Consider the following 21,324-nt stretch of genomic DNA (forward strand, 5'->3'; position numbering starts at 1 on the left):
AACAGAGATTCCTGGACAGTGGAGGTGAGGACAGAAAATTATTTTAGAAAAATTCTTCCTCCTTTATTTTTGATAGTACCCCTGCAGCCAACCCCATGAAATCATAGTCTCTTTATCCTTCATTTCCTGCTGCTGTCTCCTGATGGGGGTACAAGCACCAGAGCCTTCACATTGGTCCACCCTGCGTGTAGCTACTGGGGATGCCATGTATTTCTGGAGGTGCTTGGAATACAGAGTCAAGAAAAAAGGTTGGGGGAGGCTGGAGACCGATTCGCCCTTTGAGACGTACTTGCTGCTCTTGCAGAGTTTCTGGGTTCAGTTCTCAGCGCTCCCGGGGCAACTCTCACCAGTTTGGGACTCCAGTTCCAGGGGATTGCTGAAGGCACACATACACGCATGCAAGCCAACGCTCATATGCATAAAATAAATGAATCTTAAGGAAATCCAGTCCCTTATAGAGCTCACGTGATGTTTTGGAGATCCAAACTGCAAGCAGTAAACAGCAAGGAAGTGTGCTGGAGCTGATGAATAATGTGGGGGCAAAAGACACACGCAGGCCCAGAGGTCAGAGGAGAGGTCAAGGTGGCCATTTGGGCGGCTTACAGTGACAGGAGTGTGTCTTCCTGCAATTCCTGAGGCCAGAGTCAGAGGCTGTGCTGGCTAAGTTCTATGTGAACTTGGAATAAGCTAAGGTCATCAGAGAGGAAGGAGCCTCCATAAGATTGGACTATAGGGAAGCCTACAAGACATTTTCTTAGTTAGTGATCAGTGGAGGAGGGCCCAGCCCATTGTGAGTGGTAGCATCCCTTGTCTAGTGGTCCTGGGTTCTATAATAAAGCAGGCAGAGCAAGCCATTGGTAAGCAGCACCCCTCATTGGCCTCTGCATCAGGTTCCTGCCTCCAGGTTTCTGTCCCTGTTTGAGTTCCTGTCCTGGCTTCCTTCCATGATAAACAATGTTGTCGAAGTGTAAGCCAAATAAACCCTTTCCTCACCAACTTGCTTTTTGACCATGATGTTGTGTTGCAGCAATAGAAACCCTAAAACAGAGATCAAGATGGCGACAGGCCTGGTTTCATCTGAGGCCTTTCTCCCAAACTTGTAGACATCATGCTTTTTCTCCAATTGGTCCGTGTGGTTCTATCACCATGGCCTTCTTCTGGGACCAGTTGTTGACTGAAGGCCTAGCTGCATTTAGTCACTTCTTTAAAGACGTTAACTCATTCTGAGGCACTGATGAGGTGACTCGGGACTTCAACACCTCACTCTAGCAGGGGGCACATTTTCTCCTATAACATCAGGGTTGGCCTTTCTGAGGATATTAGGTATAAGGATGAAGAGAGGCAAGGGGAGATCCTGAGCAACTCGGGAACATGGCTACTGGGCTGCCAGAACAGCAAGAAGGCCCTTGTGGCCTAGAGTGGACCAAGAACTAAGAAGAGATGCAAGGAGCTGTCACAGAGCTTGGGGAGGAAGGAGCTGCTTCATTCAGGACCTGTGGACCAGCCAAGGATTTCCCAGTAGACTTTGATAATGGTAATGGGAGTTCTGAAAGAGGCTGTAAGAGGGCTGTGGCCGATGAACAGGCCTGTGCTTGCTTTTGTTATTGTTGTTTCTTTGTTTTTGGAATAAGGAAGTTCTTGAGGCATGCTAACTTTATAAAGAAAATAATTTTGTTTTCCCTATGGATTTAGCTGGTAGGAATCCACAATCAATAGTAACCCGGACTGTTTGGAGGTCTATGGGACCTCAGTGGCTAACAACTCCAAACGACGTTATCCATTGCTGGTACTGGGTTCTTTATTTGTCAGCATGTGAGGCTTTAAAGGGCGTTGCTATCCTGTTAGAGAGTAACTTATTTTAAATCCCTCTATCTATGGAAGCTTTTATAGTAGACGGTAGGTTTCCATCTGACTTTAAAAAAGAAAGAGAGGTCTTTAGTGTTATTAAAGGCTCTTGCCAGTGCTGTTGGTTACCTCCCAGAACCTGATGGTGAGACCTATTGCTGAAGACACCAAATATTTGAGTGATGGGACAAAGAGGCATCAAGCTAGACGTGATGTAGAAGTTTCACTTCTATCGCTGTCGTAGAGCTCGACAGTGCTGGGTGTGTGCTGGCTGGATTGTCTTGTCAACTTCACACAAGTAAGTCACCTGAAAAGAGGGAATCTTAATAAAATGACTGGCCTATAGGAAGACCTGTAGGAGATGATCTTGGTTGATATGAGATGGACCAGCCCATTGTGGATGGTGCCACCCTGAGCGCCCTTGAGTATATAAGAGAGGAGGCTGGGAAAGCCGTGACGAGCAAACTAGTCAGCAGCTCTCCTCCGTGGCCTCTGCATCAGTTCCTGCTTCCAGGTTCCTGCCTCCAGTTATTGTCCTAATTTCCGACTGTGATGCAGAAGTGTAGGATAAAAGAAGATAGTTTTCTTCCCCAAGTAGCTTTTGGCCATGGTGCTTTAGCACAGCAATGGAAACAGAAATGGGTACCAGATACAGGCATTGCTGTGATGGGCCTGCCCGTGTGCTTTGGGAGGACTGTGGTACCAATTTGAACTCTGCAGAGGAAAAGCTGTTGAGTGCTCGGAGCTCAGTGGGCTGTTCTGGAGGAGGTTGGAGGTTGGGAGCTGATGTTAAGAGTAGTGCAAATGATGGAGGCCTGGCTTGGGAAATCCCAAAGGGAAGTTTAGAAGTCCCTTAAAGGCTCTACCAAAGCCATTCTTGTGGTATTTTAAATTAGAGCTACTGAAGTGAGGAAACTTTTGCTTTGCTGAGATAATCAGTCCTGGTCACTAGGAACTGAGAAATTAGTGGTGATTTTTTTAAAAAATACCAGTAACACTGAGAAGAAATCTTCTGGGGGTATTTCCACAGAAGCTGTGGTCCAGAGTGGGTTGAGGCTCTATCTCATGCTGGAAGCTAACTTTGGTAGTATAAGAGTTACCCAGGTTTTAAAGGCATGAAGGGGTCCTTGAGAGCAGCTGAGGCTTGACACTCTGTGGTAAGGCTAGAGTCCCTGAAAACCCTGGGGAGGCCACTGATGAAGGTGCACCTCAGCTGTAGTAGAAGCCCTAGGATTGAAGGGGTCGCAAAGAGGGTGCGGCTTGGCACCATGTGTCAGGGTCAGAGTCCCTGAGGAGAGCATAGGAGAGGCCATTGGTGAAGGCGCAGCCCATCTGCAGCAGGATATCCCAGCATTTCTGAGATCATTTGGAGTATGATAATGAGATGGTCACCAAGGACAGCAGCAGCTGTGGAGTGGAGCCAGCCTGAGCCTGTGAGATAAGCTGTGTGTGCTGTGGATGGCAGAGATGGAGAAGTGCCACAGCCGAGTCTAAGATCGTGAGCTCCTGATAATGCACTTCACGCTGTTGAGCTTTGGTTTTGCTCTGATCTGATTGCAACTGTGCCTGGTTCTTCACTCTTGGGAAAAAAAAGAGTTTAATTTATTTTGGGTTTTATAAGAACTTACAATTAAGAGACTTTGGAAATTGTCTTAGTCAGGGTTTCTATTCTTGCACAAACACCATGACCAAGAAGCAAGTTGGAGAGAAAAGGGTTTATTCAGCTTACACTTCCACACTACTGTTCATTACCGAAACCATGGAGGGATGTTCCTTACTGGCTTGCTTCCCCTGGCTTGCTCAGCCTGCTCTCTTATAGAACCCAAGACTACCAGCCCAGAGATGGCACCACCCACAAGGGGCCTTCCCCCCTTGATCACTAATTGAGAAAATGCCTTGGATCTCATGGAGGCATTTCCTCACCTGAAGCTCCTTTCTCCGTGATAACTCCAGCTTGTGTCAAGTTGACACAAAACCATCCAGTACAGAAATTTAGAAATATTTTGAAAGCTTACAAAGATTTTTTTAGAGAGACCTTGGATGTCTCAGAGATGTTGGGTATTTTAAAGAGAGTTTCAATGTTTTAGAGAGACTTGAGATGTTTTAAAGAAACTGAACTTTTGAAGTGTGGAATTTGTAAAGATTGTGGGACTTTTAAAAATAGGAATGTTTTACAATAGTGAGATTCATGTTAACGTGATAGAGAACATCAAGAAAGGAAAGGTTATAGCTAAAGTGGTGTGTTTGTGTGTGAAATTGACAAGGGGGCAGTTGTGCTGGCTAGTTTTATGTCAACTTGACACAAGGTGGGTTGTCTGGGAAGAAGGAATCATAATCGAAAAACACCTCCATAAAATTGGCCTGTAGTGCTTTTTTTGATTGATGTGGAAGGGCCCAGGTGACTGCACTTGGTGTTTCCCTAGGCAGGTGGTCCTAGGATACATAAGAGATGAGGCCAAGCAAACCACGGGAGCAGGCCAGTTAGCAGCCCTCTTCCATGACCTCCACATCAGTTCCTGTGTCCAGGCTTCTACCTCCAGTTCATGCCCTAACTAACTTCCTTTGATGGTGGATTGTAAGATGAAATAAACCCTCAGTCATGCTGTTTTAGCATAGTCATGCATGCAGGTGCTACGTGTACACTCAGCTGTGGGCGTAATGGGCAGGGAGTGAGATGGGCATGGGGGAGTAGGGCAGACCTGATTCCTGGATATTCTAGCATTACTTTACAGACTCACAGTGGTTCACCAAGATTAAGGGCACATAGTGATGTCGCAGTGCAGGCGTGCAGGGAGCTTTTCTAGACCCCTTGGTAGTTTGGCAACCAACTACTGGTGTTGGGGCCCCTCTGAAATTGGCAACATCATTCTGTCATGCAACCATAGCCTCCACCCTAAAGCAGGAACATGTTTCAGCTCCAAAAGTACAAGAGCCTGGGGCTTCTTAGGGGAACTTCCTTCTTGAAAGTGTCCCTGGGTGCCGGAACATTACTGAGGGAGAAGTTCCATAGATTCCCTGAAGGAAACAGTGGGGCACAAAGGCAGGAAATGAGGCTCACCCTCCTTTTCCCTGAGTCTGCACTGCCTGTATCTCTCCCTCTCTAAGTGTAATTTCCCTTTCCTTCCCTAAGCCATTCGCCTCCCACCGCCACAGTCTATGTGTTCTTGCAGGTCTAGCTCTGTGTAACTTCAGTCACTTGGCCTTCCACTATTCTCCTTTCTCTGAAGCAGCAGAACTGGTCCATACACACCTCATCATCAGCCTTACATCTTTCCTTTCATGTGTGGATGACCTTTTCCCACCTTGCAAACTAGAAGATGCATGCCAGTTAGACAAATATCTGACAGAGCAACTTACAGGAGGAAGATTGGAATCCGGCTCACCAAGGGCGTTTGGGTTCTTATGGTGGAAAAGGCATGGTGACACAGCTCAGTGGTGGCTGGACCACATGGTGATTGGACCACATGGTGGATCTCTACACTGGGCTGACTAGGCCAGGAAACAGAGAACAGAACCAGAAGTAGGCCCAGGCAGTAATCTGAGATTATTATTTACTTTCATAATCACATACACTGGCAATGTTTAGGTTTGCCCACAAATTCTCAGGCATCAAAAACATTGTCAGATAAACCACCACATTGGATAACCTGGCAAGAGAAAAAAATATCACGTAAGGTTTATATATTTACTCCCCACTCCTGATTTAAAAGGTGTTTGATATTGATATAGGTGCAACTTTTTTTGTTGTTGTAAAATTTACTTATTATTATAAATAAGCACACTGTAGCTGTCTTCAGACACACCAGAAGAGGGCGTCAAATCTCATTACAGGTGGTTGTGAGCCACCATGTGGTTGGTAGGATTCGAACTTAGGACCTTCTGAAGAGCAGTCAGTACTCTTACCCGTTAAGCCACTTCACCAGCCCCAATTGTTTTGTTTTTTAAGACAGGGTTTCTCTGTGTAATTTTGGCTAAGCTGGAACTCATTATGTAAACTAGCCTGACCTTGAACTCTGACAAGCTCAGCCTGCCTCTGCTTCCCAAGTGCTGGGATTAAAGCATAGACCTTCACACACAGCTTGAGTTTGCAAGGATTTTTTTCCTCCTAGAAGTTCCAGGAGATAATTTCTTCTCCTGTCTTTTCCAGGTGCCTTGGCCAATGGGCTTTCGTCCCTCTGACACTTGGTTTTCTGGTTGCATCAGACCTTCTGACTCTGTCCAGTTACAGTCTCTCTTGTTGTTGCACTGGGCCCACTTGGAAATACAGAATAGTCTCAGCTTCTCAATCCATGATCATATTAGCAAAGCCCCTTTTGACATCTAAGGTAGCAGTCACAAGTTCAGGGAATAAGGCTGTGGATGACTGTGAAGGCTAAGTACTATTCCTGGTGCTTGCCTAAGTGATGTGTTTAGTCTTTTCAAGATCCTACGAGGCGTGCATATGAATCATGTTGTGGATGAAGAGACGGGGGTGGGGTGTGGAACTCTAGCAGAGGAGCTGGGATGGGAGCCACATGTTACTGTCCACCCTTCTGCCTTTCTGAGACCCTGTTTGAGTTTTGAACATCTACACACCCCACAGTTATGGAGGATAGGGCACCTTCAACTTATTAGTCAGGTTAGGGTTTTCCCACTGTATGGTAGTTTGAGAACAGTGCATATTCAGTGGAAGGGATTCATGGAATTGAGACTTTTGATCTTTTCTTGGATGAGCCATTTGCAGTGTCATATCCCTCTTGATGCTGGGCCACAGCAATGAGACTGCTGTGCTATGAGAAGTTCTTGGCTTTCTATCATGTTGCAGAGCTCAGCTTCTCAGCCTGTTACTTGTGTTAGCAGCATTTTCACTTTAGGCTGTTGTTGACTACCAGTGTGAAATCATGGTATAATTTCATCGTAAGCAGGGGTATCTGTCAGCACTCTACAACTGCTGTAACAAGATGCTGCTAACAAGGAGCTTAACAAACAGAAATGTCCTCTCTTGGACTTAAAGTCTAATGTCTAAAATCGAAGGATTCCAGCAGCAGCTTCTTCTGAAGACCAAGCGGGCAGGATTCATCCAGACCTTTCTACATGGTTTATAGATGTCTGTTTCCCTGTGTCTCTTCAGGTGTTTTTTAGTTTGTTTGTTTTGTTTTGTCTTGTTTCTGCATGTGTTTTAATATCTGTGCCCAAATACACACACACACACACACACACACACACCTCCTTTTTTCCCATTATATATTCCTGGCTGGCCTGGATCCCACAGTGTAGACTTCAGACTCACATTGATCCACCTGCCTCTACTACCTGAGTGCTGGAATTAAAGACATGGATCCTATATTCAGCCACATCTTGTTTTTAGAATGACAACATTAATATTAGATTAGGATGAGCCTTAATGACCTCATTTTATTTTGCTGCTTCTAGGAAACCCTGTCCCTATTCTGTCCCTAGATAAAATAGCATTCTGAGAGCCTGGGGTTACCTGTTTGTGAGGTAGACCCAGTTCACTCCATCCTCTGCCATGCCAAGGGCTTTGCATATGAGGATTATTCATGACTTCCCCTGGTTTATATAAATCCAACCTAGGTATTGCATTTTCTACATAAAGGCAGAATCTTACCTTTAAAAAAGTTTATTTTTAATTATATGTAGTGTGTCTATTGTGTGTGCTTGTTTGCATGCATGTGTGTGTATGCACGTGTGCGCACCTGTTTGGTGTGTGTGTGTGTGTGTGTGTGTGTGTGTGTACACTTGTGCATGCATGTGAGTGCCAGTGCCCACAGAGCCTAGAGGTCTCAGATAGAATTACAAATAGTTGTGAGCTACCAGCTGGGAACCAACCTTGGGTCCTTTTCAAGAACAATATTTGCTTTTAATTGTTGGACGATTAATTCAGCCCAGACTCTTATGTTTTATGTCTATAGTTCTGCTATGTTAGATTCTCTCACTCTTTCTCTGACTAAGCATGGTACCCTGTTAACAGCACATAGCAGGCCATTCACTTTTGCCCTAAGACAGGATCCTATGTAGCCCAAGCTGGCATCTTGGTATGTAGTCAGTGAGTCCCTTGAACTTCTGATCCTTCTACCTACAGCTCCCTGGTGCTGGGATTAGTCATGTTCTGCCATGCACAGATTTATGCTGAGTTAAAGATGCGATCCAGGGCTTCATGCGTGTCAGGGAAACACTTTACCAACTGAACACATCTCCAGGCCCACAGACAGAGGCATAGTCATTTCTCAGAACCAGGCCTCCTGGATTTTAATACGTTTTCTCTCTCGTCTGGCGCTTTATGAAGTGAGAATAGGTGAAATCCTGCGTGATAGCAATGCCCTTACTTTCAAGGCAGTGCTGGCATCTTTCTGTTCCTGAAGATTTATCCTCAGCAAAAGTTTTGAGATGTGAAAAGATCCAGCTTGTTAGAAAAGGGACATTCTCCAGAGGCAACTGTGTTCTGTGTGCCACCGGCTCTCTGTTAACAAGTGTAACTATAAAAGTAAAGACTTCGGCGTGGTTACAATGGCAGAATGACATGCTAGGTTTGCTTATTGCATGGTTATCCAGGCAGATGAGAGTAAGTCTGTTCTTCTTGAACTAGGGATGTGGATTATTTGGTAGAGAGTTTGCCAAGCATGTATGACTCCCCGGGTTCAATCCCCAGCCCCCACAAACTGGGCTTGTGGCATACAACAGTCATCCCAGCATAGGATGATCAGAAGTTCAGGGATAGCTCCACCACTGAATGGATACAGGCTTGCCTCAAACTTCTGGGCAAAGGCAATCCTCCTGCCTCAGCTTCCTCCTTGGCTTCACGGTGGCTTCTTCATACATATGTGACATTATACCCTGCTCCAATTCGTCCCCTTCCCTCAGTATCTGTCTCTCCCAGATGTTACTCTTCTGCAAAAAGCACCCATAAACCAACCCAAAACGTTGACTAGCTACTGGGGCATCCCCCAGCCTGGTGAGGTTGACACTTGAGGTGAACTATTCTTCCTCCAAGTGTAAGGCTAGACACATAACCGGTGCTTAGGAGGGCAAGGGTGCCAACCCATCTTTCCTGCACTTCCCAATTCTCTGCCTCATTTCTTTTTTTTTTTTAATTTTTAATATTTTTATTACATATTTTCATCAATTACATTTCCAATGTTATCCCAAAAGTCCCCCATAGCGCCCCCCACTTCCCTACCCACCCATTCCCATTCTTTTGGCCCTGGCATTCCCCTATATTGGGGCATATAAAGTTTGCAAGTCCAATGGGCCTCTCTTTCCATTGATGGCCGACTAGACCATCTTTCTATACATATGCAGCTAGAGACAAGAGCTCCGGGGTTCTGGTTAGTACATCATGTTGTTCCAACAATAGGGTTGCAGATCCCTTTAGCTCCTTGGGTACTTTCTCTAGCTTCTCCATTGGGAGCCCTGTGATACATCCAATAGCTGACTGTGAACATCCACTCCTGTGTTTGCTAGGCCCCGGCATCGTCTCACAAGAGACAGCTATATTTGGGTCCTTTCAGCAAAATCTTGCTAGTGTATGCAATGGTGTCAGCGTTTAGAAGCTGCTTATGGGATGGATCCCTGGATACGGCAGTCTCTAAATGGTCCATCCTTTCATCACAGCTACGAACTTTGTCTCTGTAACTCCTTCCCTGGGTGTTTTGTTCCCAATTCTAAGAAGGGGCACAGTGTCCACACTTTGGTCTTCATTCTTCTTGAGTTTCATGCGTTTAGCAAATTGTATCTCATATCTTGGGTATCCTAAGTTTTGGGCTAATATCCACTTATCAGTGAATACATATTGTGTGAGTTCTTTTGTGATTGTGTTACTTCACTCAAGATGATGCCCTCCAGTTCCATCCATTTGGCTAGGAATTTCATAAATTCATTCTTTTTAATAGCTGAGTAGTACTCCATTGTGTAAGTGTACCATAATTTCTGTATCCATTCCTCTGTTGAGGGACATCTGGGTTCTTTCCAGCTTCTGGCTATTATAAATAGGGCTGCTATGAACATAGTGGAGCATGTGTCCTTTTTACCGGTTGGGACATCTTCTGGATATATGCCCAGGAGAGGTATTGCTGGATCCTCCGGTAGCACTATGTCCAATTTTCTGAGGAACCGCCAAACTGATTTCCAGAGTGGTTGTACAAGCTTGCAATCCCACCAACAATGGAGGAGTGTTCCTCTTTCTCCACATCCTCGCCAGCATCTGCTGTCACCTGAATTTTTGATCTTAGCCATTCTGACTGGTGTGAGGTGGAATCTCAGGGTTGTTTTGATTTGCATTTCCCTGATGATTAAGGATGTTGAACATTTTTTCAGGTGCTTCTCTGCCATTCAGTATTCCTCAGGTGAGAATTCTTTGTTCAGTTCTGAGCCCCATTTTTTAATGGGGTTATTTGACTTTCTGGAGTCCACCTTCTTGAGTTCTTTATATATATTGGATATTAGTCCCTTATCTGATTTAGGATAGGTGAAGATCCTTTCCCAATCTGTTGGTGGTTTTTTTGTCTTATTGATGGTGTCTTTAGCCTTGCAGAAGCTTTGCAGTTTCATGAGGTCCCACTTGTCAATTCTCGATCTTACAGCACAAGCCATTACTGTTCTATTCAGGAATTTTTCCCCTGTGCCCATATCTTCAAGGCTTTTCCCCACTTTCTCCTCTATAATTTTCAGTGTCTCTGGTTTTATGTGAAGTTCCTTGATCCACTTAGACTTGACCTTAGTACAAGGAGATAGGAATGGATCGATTCGCATTCTTCTACATGTTAACAACCAGTTGTGCCAGCACCATTTGTTGAAAATGCTGTCTTTCTTCCACTGGATGTTTTTAGCTCCCTTGTCGAAGATCAAGTGACCGTAGGTGTGTGGGTTCATTTCTGGGTTTTCAATTCTATTCCATTGGTCTATTTGTCTGTCACTATACCAGTACCATGCAGTTTTTATCACAATTGCTCTGTAGTAAAGCTTTAGGTCCGGCATGGTGATTCCACCAGAGGTTCTTTTATCCTTGAGAAGAGTTTTTGCTATCCTAGGTTTTTTGTTATTCCAGATGAATTTGCAGATTGCACTTTCTAATTCGTTGAAGAATTGAGTTGGAATTTTGATGGGGATTGCATTGAATCTGTAGATTGCTTTTGGCAAGATAGCCATTTTTACAATGTTGATCCTGCCAATCCATGAGCATGGGAGATCTTTCCATCTTCTGAGATCTTCTATAATTTCTTTCTTCAGAGACTTGAAGTTTTTATTATACAGATCTTTCACTTCCTTAGTTAGAGTCACGCCAAGATATTTTATATTATTTGTGACTATTGAGAAGGGTGTTGTTTCCCTAATTTCTTTCTCAGCCTGTTTATTCTTTGTGTAGAGAAAGGCCATTGATTTGTTTGAGTTAATTTTATATCCAGCTACTTCACCGAAGCTGTTTATCAGGCTTAGGAGTTCTCTGGTGGAATTTTTAGGGTCACTTATATATACTATCATATCATCTGCAAAAAGTGATATTTTGACTTCATCTTTTCCAATTTGTATCCCTTTGATCTCCTTTTGTTGTCAAACTGCTCTGGCTAGGACTTCAAGTACAATGTTGAATACGTATGGAGAAAGTGGACAGCCTTGTCTAGTCCCTGATTTTAGAGGGATTGCTTCAAGCTTCTCACCATTTACTTTGATGTTGGCTACTGGTTTGCTGTAGATTGCTTTTATCATGTTTAGGTATGGGCCTTGAATTCCTGATCTTTCCAAGACTTTTATCATGAATGGGTGTTGGATCTTGTCAAATGCTTTTTCCGCATCTAACGAGATGACCATGTGGTTTTTGTCTTTGAGTTTGTTTATATACTGGATTACGTTGATGGATTTCCGTATATTGAACCATCCCTGCATCCCTGGGATGAAACCTACTTGGTCAGGATGGATGATTGTTTTGATGTGTTCTTGGATTCGGTTAGCAAGAACTTTATTGAGGATTTTTGTATCAATATTCATAAGGGATATTGGTCTGAAGTTTTCTATCTTTGTTGGGTCTTTTTGTGGTTTAGGTATCAGAGTAATTGTGGCTTCATAGAATGAGTTGGGTAGAGTACCTTCTGTTTCTATTTTGTGGAATAGTTTGTGAAGAACTGGGATTAGATCTTCTTTGAAGGTCTGATAGAACTCTGCACTAAACCCATCTGGTCCTGGGCTTTTTTTAGTTGGGAGACTATTAATGACTGCTTCTATTTCTTTGGGGGATATAGGGCTGTTTAGATCATTAACCTGATCTTGATTCAACTTTGGTACCTGGTATCTGTCTAGGAACTTCTCCATTTCATCCAGGTTCTCCAGTTTTGTTGAGTATAGCCTTTGGTAGAAGGATCTGATGGTGTTTTGGATGTCTTCAGGATCTGTTGTTATGTCTCCTTTTTCATTTCTGATTTTGTTAATTAGGATGCTTTCCCTGTGCCCTCTAGTGAGTCTGGCTAAGGGTTTATCTATCTTGTTGATTTTCTCAAAGAACCAGCTCCTTGATTGGTTGATTCTTTGAATAGTTCTTCTTGTTTCCACTTGGTTGATTTCGCCCCTGAGTTTGATTATTTCCTGCCGTCTACTCCTCTTGGGTGAATTTGCTTCCTTTTGTTCTAGTGCTTTTAGGTATGTTGTCAAGCTGCTAATGTGTGCTCTCTCTAGTTTCCTTTTGGAGGCACTCAGAGCTATGAGTTTTCCTCTTAGAAATGCTTTCATTGTGTCCCATAAGTTTGGGTATGTTGTGGCTTCATTTTCATTGAACTCTAAAAAGTCCTTAATTTCTTTCTTTATTCCTTCCTTGACCAAGGTATCATTGAGAAGAGTGTTGTTCAGTTTCCACGTGAAGGTTGGCTTTCTATTATTTATTTTGTTATTGAAGATCAGCCTTAGTCCATGGTGATCTGATAGGATGCATGGGACAATTTCAATATTTTTGTATCTGTTGAGGCCTGTTTTGTGACCAATTATGTGGTCAATTTTGGAGAAAGTACCATGAGGTGCTGAGAAGAAGGTATATCCTTTTGTTTTAGGATAGAATGTTCTGTAGATATCTGCCAGATCCATTTGATTCATAACTTCTGTTAGTTTCACTGTGTCCCTGTTTAGTTTCTGTTTCCACGATCTGTCCATTGGTGAAAGTGGTGTGTTGAAGTCTCCCACTATTATTGTATGAGGTGCAATGTGTGCTTTGAGATTTACTAAAGTTTCTTTAATGAATGTGGCTGCCTTTGTATTTGGAGCATAGATATTCAGGATTGATAGTTCCTCTTGGAGGATTTTACCTTTGATGAGTATGAAGTGTCCCTCCCTGTCTTTTTTAATGACTTTGGGTTGGAAGTCAATCTTATCAGATATTAGAATGGCTACTCCAGCTTGTTTCTTCATACCATTTGCTTGGAAAATTGTTTTCCAGCCTTTCATTCTGAGGTAGTGTCCATCCTTTTCTCTGAGATGAGTTTCCTGTAAGCAGCAAAATGTTGGGTCTTGTTTGTTTAGCCAGTTTGTTAGTCTATGTCTTTTTATCGGGGAGTTGAGTCCATTGATATTAAGAGATATTAAGGAAAAGTAATTGTTGTTTCCTGTTATTTTTGTTGTTAAAGTTGGCATTCTGTTCTTGTGGCTGTCTTCTTTTAGGTTTGTTGAGGGATTACCTTCTTGTAGTTTCTAGGGCGTGGTTCCTGTCCTTGTATTGGTTTTTTTCTGTTATTATCCTTTGAAGGGCTGGATTCGTGGAGAGATAATGTGTGAATTTGGTTTTGTCGTGGAATACTTTGGTTTCTCCATCTATGTTAATTGAGAGTTTGGCTGGGTATAGTAGCCTGGGCTGGAATTTGTGTTCTTTGAGTGTCTGTATAACATCCGTCCAGGATCTTCTGGCTTTCATAGTCTCTGGTGAAAAATCTGGTGTAATTCTGATAGGCTTGCCTTTATATGTTACTTGGCCTTTTTCTCTTACTGCTTTTAGTATTCTATCTTTATTTAGAGCATTTGTTGTTCTGATTATTATGTGTCGGGAGGTATTTCTTTTCTGGTCCAGCCTATTTGGAGTTCTGTAGGCTTCTTGTATGTTCATGGGCATCTCTTTCTTTAGATTTGGGAAGTTTTCTTCTATAATTTTGTTGAAGATGTTTGCTGGTCCTTTGAGTTGAAAATCTTCATTCTCATCCACTCCTATAATCCGTAGGTTTGGTCTTCTCATTGTGTCCTGTATTTCTTGGATGTTTTGAGTTAGGATCTTTTTGCATTGTACATTTTCCTTGATTTTTGTGCCGATGTTCTCTATGGAATCTTCTGCACCTGAGATTCTCTCTTCCATCTCTTGTATTCTGTTGCTGATGCTCGTATCTATGGTTCCAGATTTCTTTCCTAGGGCTTCTATCTCCAGTGTTGCCTCATTTTGGGTTTTCTTTATTGTGTCTACTTCCCTTTTTAGGTCTAGTATGGTTTTGTTCATTTCCATCATCTGTTTGGATGTGTTTTCCTGTTTTTCATTAAGGACTTCTACCTGTTTGATTAGGTTATCCTGTTTTTCTTTAAGGATTTGTAACTCTTTAGCAGTGTTCTCCTGCAATTCTTTAAGGGATTTTTGTGCTTCCTCTTTAGTGTCTTCTACCTGTTTACCAGTGTTCCTTTGTATTTCTTTAAGTGTGTTATTAAAGTCCTTCTTGAAGTCCTCTACCATCATCAGGAGATATGCTTTTAGATCCGTGTCTAGCTTTTCCGGTGTGTTGGGGTGCCCTGGACTGGGCGAAGTGGGAGTGCTGGGTTCTGATGATGGTGAGTGGTCTTGGTTTCTGTTAGTAAGATTATTACGTTTACCTTTCGCCATCTGGTAATCTCTGGGGTTAGTTGTTGTCGTTGTCACTGTTTAAAGATTGGAGCAGAAGCTGTGTTCCACTCACCAGCAGTCTCAAAATCCTGTGGCGGGGGTCGTGGGTAGCTGGCGGGTGTCAGCCGACCCTGCACTCTAGCTACACCGGTGCTGTTCCGGCCGGATGAGGCCTGTGGCCCTACTCAGGCCGGTTTCTGCTTCCCTTACTCTGCCTCATTTCTTTTCCAGGAGAGGAGTTCATTACTCCGTAAATGGTACGACTTAATGATACAAAATAAGGACGACCTTGCCAAGATCATAACAGCCGAGAGTGTAAGTTGAAGATCCTGGCTTGCTGCTGGGAGGAAGGGTCCTGGAGTGGTTGGACCAGAGCATGGGAATGCGCCTGGCTTCCCTTGACTGCTGTCCTGCAGCTTAACATGTGGTCCTTTGATGAGGGACTAAGTCATTATGGTGCTCAGAAAACACATTTGCTAAAACAAAATTTCTGTGCTCTAGTATATTTGATGCAAATTTGTAAAAAGTAGATTGGTTGGGGAGCTGGGGGCTGGAGAGATGGCTCAACAGTTGAGACCATGCACTACTCTTGCAGAGAACCCAAGTTCAGTTCCCCAAACTCACATCAGGAAAGTCACAACTACCTATATCTCCAGCTCTGGGGAACCCAATGCCTCTGACATCTGTGGGCTCCTGCACGCATACGCACGCACAGACACACAGACGACACTCGTAAAATAACGAGAACAAAGATTTGGGTAATAGCTTCGTTTAGAGCTAATGATCTTTAAAATCATTCTAGTTTTAAAAATATTTATATTATTATTTATTCATGTGTATTTATGTATGTATGTATGTGAGTACAAATGCCAGTGGAAACCAGAATAGGGTGTTGAACTGGAGTTACAGATGGTTGTGAGCCACTCTGTGGGTGCCGGAAATCAAATCCACACCCTCTGGAAGAGTTGCCAGTGCTCTTAACCACTGAGGCAGCTTTTTCCTTTTTTTAAATATAATATTTCTTATTTATTTGTGGGGGATTTCATACATGTATGCAATCTATATTTCTTCCATCAGTCTCCTTCTCCCCCGAGGCCAACCAACTCACCTTGGACCCTTTCAGCATGCCCCCTCCTCACTCCATGTCCTCTTCCTTTTAATGACCTTAGTTCAGCTAGTGCTAGTCGAGGGTGTGAGGCCACACACTATGGCATGGGCAACCTGCAATGGCCACCCGTTCATATCAAAGTCACGCCCCTCCGCCAGCAGCCATGGACTGCTTACCTCTCCTCTGCTCCCCATGGGCTCATGATCCCTGGTGCTAGAACTTTGACTGGCTCGATCTTGTGCAGTTAACCTCGGCCCAAGTTATTTTCTTCTGTTACTCTGTTTTTTATTTTCTCATTATTTTGAAATTTGTGAACTGTGCCATTAGTTCATTCACAGAATAAGAGACTTCACACTGTGAGTTAATATTTGGGAAGCCTTAGACTCTGTAGGCTCTGTGTCTGCCCCTAAGCTGATGGTTTATCTTACCTCCATCATTCCAACCCCCTAAGACTTGCACCAAAGTTAGCCATTTTTCAGCAACCTCTGAGCTCTGTGGTGGGAAGCTTTCTCTCTTCTTCTTGCAGCTTTGAGAAACTTAGGACCGCAGACTGCACTTTTGATGAACATTACCTGTTCTGATTTGATTTAGGGAAAGCCACTGAAAGAGGCCCAGGGAGAAATTCTGTATTCAGCCCTTTTCCTGGAGTGGTTCTCAGAGGAAGCTCGCCGTATTTATGGAGACATCATCTATACCTCTGCCAAAGATAAGCGAGGGCTAGTCCTCAAGCAGCCCGTTGGTGTGGCGGCCATCATCACACCGGTATGTAGCAAGTTCAGCACGATCCTGGGGTGGGAGCAGAAAGCAATCTCTTTTTCCTGGTGAACAGGTGTGTCTATCCTGTCAGCTTTGTCACCTGCCCTTGGTTTCCTGATTCCTTTCCTGGATGTAGACTTGTGTTTCCACATTCTTTGTGACAGGGTCAGGTGTAGGGACATAAGAAGAGACACATGTTTTCTGATGCCTTCAAAAACAGGGTGACCTGCAGAGACTTTCCGACCTGGTGTGGAGTCTCCATCCTGGGGTCGCCTAGCTCCTCTGAAAACACCTTTGAAATGTCGTCATCTTTAATCGACTTCAAAGGGGGCATTTACTTTTTTAAATTTGTACCATTATTAAAGAATTATGTTTATTTTGTGATTATCATCCATAGCAAAACATTTGTGCCTCTGAAGGTAGGCACAGGGCCAGGTTCTGGAGGTCCAAGGGCAATGAATTAAGATGCTGTCTCTGCCCAGATGGGTTTGCAGTACACTGGTGGGCACCAGGTTCTTCTCAGCAGCCTTTCCTGGAGGAGCTTGGTGCCAACTTCTCTCCAGGGTCTGCCAGCTGTTTTCAAGGCTGCTGGCCTTCCCTGATCAGCACAGTTACAGATAGAGTCCTCTTTGCTACCTAGATTGATGAAACCTGCCCTGAAGCTCGCTGTTGTTGGTCATGTGATCTTGGGCAAGTTATTTACCTGTGATGTCTCAGTTTCCCCAAATATGTAAGTAGGGATAATAATAACAATGAGCTCATTGGGATATTATAAGGACTTAGTTCATTGGAATTGCAAAGAGCTTAGGACAATAAATGAGACACAATATGCACTATATGCACAATATGAATTTTGTTAACGTAAAATTTACAGTGGGGCTAGAGAGATGGCTCAGTAGTTAACAGCACTGGCTGCTTTTCCAAAGGATCCAAGAAGTTTGGTCTCCACCCATATCAGATGGCTCACAGTAACTCCATATATCCTTAAACACACACATATAAATAAATGAAATTAGATTTGTAGATATCTATTCCCTATAAATATGTATATACAAGTAAGTAAAGCAGCCATTTTCGTTTTTTTTTTTAAAGATTTATTTATTTATTATATGTAAGTACACTGTAGCTGTCTTCAGACACTCCAGAAGAGGGCGCCAGATCTCGTTATGGATGGTTGTGAGCCACCATGTGGTTGCTGGGATTTGAACTCTGGACCTTCGGAAGAGCAGTCGGGTGCTCTTACCCACCGAGCCATCTCACCAGCCCAGCAGCCATTTTCAAAGTCACATACTGACCTGTTTGACTTAAGAGCCTCAGGTCATGTGTTTATAAATAAAGTTTTATTAGTACACATGGGGTTCATTTACAAGCCTGTGTTCATGAGACAACCTCAGAGGTGCATAGTTGTAACAAAAACTATGCATCCTGCAAGATATGGCCCTCAAAGTACACATTGGTCTAGATAGTTTTGTACTGTGGCCTGCTTCTGTGAACTTTGACCTCCTGATTCCGTCACGCTGGCCAGAGTCAGGTGTTCTGAGAGCTCACCTGTATAGAAGCAAACAGGTTTGCCAGTCAGTTGGGCAATGGAATGGTGACTGGCTCTCTGCCCTGCCTCGTCTTGGATCCTGAGGCACTCCCAACGCTTACATCCTTCCTCTGTTCTTCCAGTGGAATTTTCCCAGTGCGATGATCACCCGGAAAGTGGGGGCCGCCTTGGCAGCTGGCTGCACTGTGGTGGTGAAACCTGCTGAAGACACGCCCTATTCCGCCCTGGCCCTGGCTCAGGTGAGTTTCTCCGTGCAGGACCAATCAGGTGCCCAGGTGGGTGCTTCTCAGGGGCAGGAATCTCCTTTTCTGCATGTGTTTCCTGCAGTGTTCTTAGTCCACCAGCAGCTATTCTATATCTAGATAGATAGATAGATAGATAGATAGATAGATAGATAGATAGATAGATAGACGGATAGATAGATGCATAGATAGATGCATGGATGGAGCTGGCCTTCCAGGTGGTTGTGAGCCGTGTCATGTGGGTGCCCAGGAAAAGCACCCACCAAGTGCACTGAACCACTGAGCCATCCTCCAGCCCCAAGGTTTCTTATTCACTGCCTGATGCTGGTTCAATCTCTATTCAGTCAGATCTTTTAAGTTTCCTGCTGAAAACTCTCAGATGGCTTCATGTGTCACTCAGTAAAACACAGGTTTACTGCAGTAGCCTTCAAGGGTCTATACCACCTCCCATACTCCGGCACCCTCTGACTTGTCTCCACTTCAGAGGCCTCATTCTTCTGTTTGAGCCACTCTGGCCCCTGCCACTCCTTACACCCTCAACTCAGGTATTGGGCAAACGTTTTCTTCTGGAACATTCTTCCCCAGCCATGCTCACATGACTTGCTTCTTCACGCATTTTTAAACATTTATTAATTATTGTGTGTGCATACACACGTTGAGTGGGATGGACATGTGTCCCACAGCACTCCTGCGGAGGTGACAGGATAACTTGGTGGAGTCTGTCCTCTCCTTCCGCCTTTATGAGGGCTCTGACGCAGGTCTCCAGGTTTCCATAGCAGGCACTTCACCCACTGAGCCCCTTGCCAGCCTATTGCCAGTGAAGAAGTGATGGGCATGCACCTCAAAGGGACCCCATTGGCATAGCGGTTATTTTGAAGTGCAGGAAATATCATTTCACAAAGGGCCATTCAGCCTAACTTTTCCTACATGTCACAAGCCAGAAACATACTTTTAGAGGGAGTGCTTCATACACTGGAAAACCTTGCAGGTCACCAGAGCCTGGAACACAAGACTGTAGTGAACCAGAATAGTCACTCGGTGAAATAACCACATTAGCCTTTGTAGCCTTCCTGCCCCCGTTTTCTCTCTGTGACATTCATAGGACACACTGTCCTATTCAGAGATCCACATGTCCTACCCTTCCTTCACGCATTGATTGTTCTTTGTCTGAAGAACATGCTCAGCACAGGCTGTGGTCTTTACTGTCACTTTTATGCTTTGCTCTTGTCAACCAACCATCTTCTGTCTTCACTGGGATTCTACATCCAGCCTGAATTCACATAAGAACTAAGTATCACCAGAACAAGCCTTATATCCCAGCTATTCAGGGGACTGAGGCAATAGATCTCAAAGTTCAAGGCCCGCCTAAGCAACTTAGAGTAGCACTATGGTTATTTGAATGGGAACAGGCTTGTTTGTTCGTGTGTTTGAATCTATGGTCCCAAGCGGATGGAGCCACTTTAGAAATTGTGGGGCCTTTAGGAAGTAGGGCTCTCTGGAGGAGGAGGAATGTGTCACAGGATGTGGTCCTCGGGGTTTTCTAGCGTGGCCCCACTTCCTGTCTGCTCCTCTCTGTTTCTGTGGACAGTGTTACTCAAGCTCGTGCATCCTAGCCTCCTGCCTTGATGGACTGCATCTCTGCTCAACCTGTAGCCGAGATAAACCTGCCTTCCTCAAACTGCTTCTTGTTGGGATTTGATCGCAATGAGGAAGACGTATCTCAAAACAACATGTAAAACCTAGAGCCGGAGAGATAGCCAAGTGGGAGAGTTCTTGCTTAGTATGTGCGAGGCCACGGATTCAATCCCCAACACCACGGAAACAATTACTAATGATAGTAAGAAAAGAGTTCCAGGTGTGTATGCCCAAGGCCACAACCAATATATGCTTGCTCCATCCTCTCCCTCCTTGTTCAGACTTAGTTCTTTAAGGACCTGTGGTTTGCACACTTCTAGTCCTTAGCTGATGTCTTTCTGGTTGTTTTGTTCTTGGACCTTTGTGTTAGCCAGCTTCCTGTCACTATAATGAAATGCCTGAGTTAATAGCTTATGAAGAGGAAAGGTCTAATTTATCCATAGATTTTGGAGGTTCCAGGCTATGATTCCTGCACCTTTGTGCCTATGGTACAAACAGTGCCTATGGTAAAACAGTACATCATAGTAAGAACAGTGTGGCAAAGATAACTGTCTACCTCACAGCCCCAAAGCAGAAGAAAGAGGAAACACTTGGCTCCACGATGCCCTTTGGAGGGGTCTGGACTCCTTTTCTTGTTGCTGTGACAGATGTCTGACAGAGGCATGGAAGGAGACTTGTAGCTTTAGGGGATGCAGTTCATCATGGCCCAGAAGCCATGTCCTCAGGAGCCTGAGATAACCTGCTGAGTTAGGTTTGCAGTCAGGAGGCAAAATCAAGTGAATGGCAGTTCTCAGCTGGCTTCCTCTGTTCCCTCTTTTGATTGGGTCTGCAGACCCCAGCTCACAGGTGACGTGTGTCTCCTGTGCTCAGTCACATGTCTCCTAGGCTGTCCTGTACATCAGCAATGAATGTCATCACAGGGAGCAAGCCTTTGGTGATCTAAAGACCAGGGGCTAAGCCACTACACTTGAAGCCTTTGCTTGGGTGGCGGAGGCAGAAGGATCAATGTCAGCCTGGCTACCCAGGAAGAGCCTGTCGCAAACTAAACAAACAAGCAGAAGGCCTGCCTCCCGTTGGCACCCACCCCTCTCGACTTCCTGTGCCTGTAGCACCCTGACAGAAAGCGGCCAACACAAAGGTGTTGTGGGTTATTTTTTCTTTCTCATGTTCTTGTAGCTTGGTGGTCATTTCTGATTAAAAAAAAAAAAACTCTCAATTTTTTTTATTGTATTCTCTCTAATTATTCTGACTTACAGGTTTGCATATGCATTTTTCAAGGTGGCCTGCTTGTGTCCCGGGGGTCCCGTGAGCACCCTCGGGCTTCCCTTGAGTCTGTCCGGAGGTGTTCTCTGGGCTCCCT

The 21,324-nt window shown here is 44.2% G+C and overlaps 1 protein-coding gene across 1 annotated transcript in view; it reads left to right on the forward strand.

The window, feature by feature from the left end:
* Nucleotides 1-21,324, forward strand: part of Aldh5a1 (aldehyde dehydrogenase 5 family member A1) — a 36,753-nt gene that overhangs the window by 797 nt on the left and 14,632 nt on the right. Inside the window, exons 2-4 of the mRNA XM_021180175.3 lie at nt 14,906-14,989; nt 16,374-16,544; nt 18,210-18,326. Of these exons, the coding sequence (XP_021035834.1) occupies nt 14,906-14,989; nt 16,374-16,544; nt 18,210-18,326 (372 nt within the window). The remainder of the gene's footprint in view (nt 1-14,905; nt 14,990-16,373; nt 16,545-18,209; nt 18,327-21,324) is intronic.

This window comes from Mus caroli, unplaced genomic scaffold, assembly GCF_978045245.1.
Source record: "Mus caroli unplaced genomic scaffold, Mus_caroli_1 scaffold_15, whole genome shotgun sequence".
Classification (NCBI taxonomy): domain Eukaryota; kingdom Metazoa; phylum Chordata; class Mammalia; order Rodentia; family Muridae; genus Mus; species Mus caroli.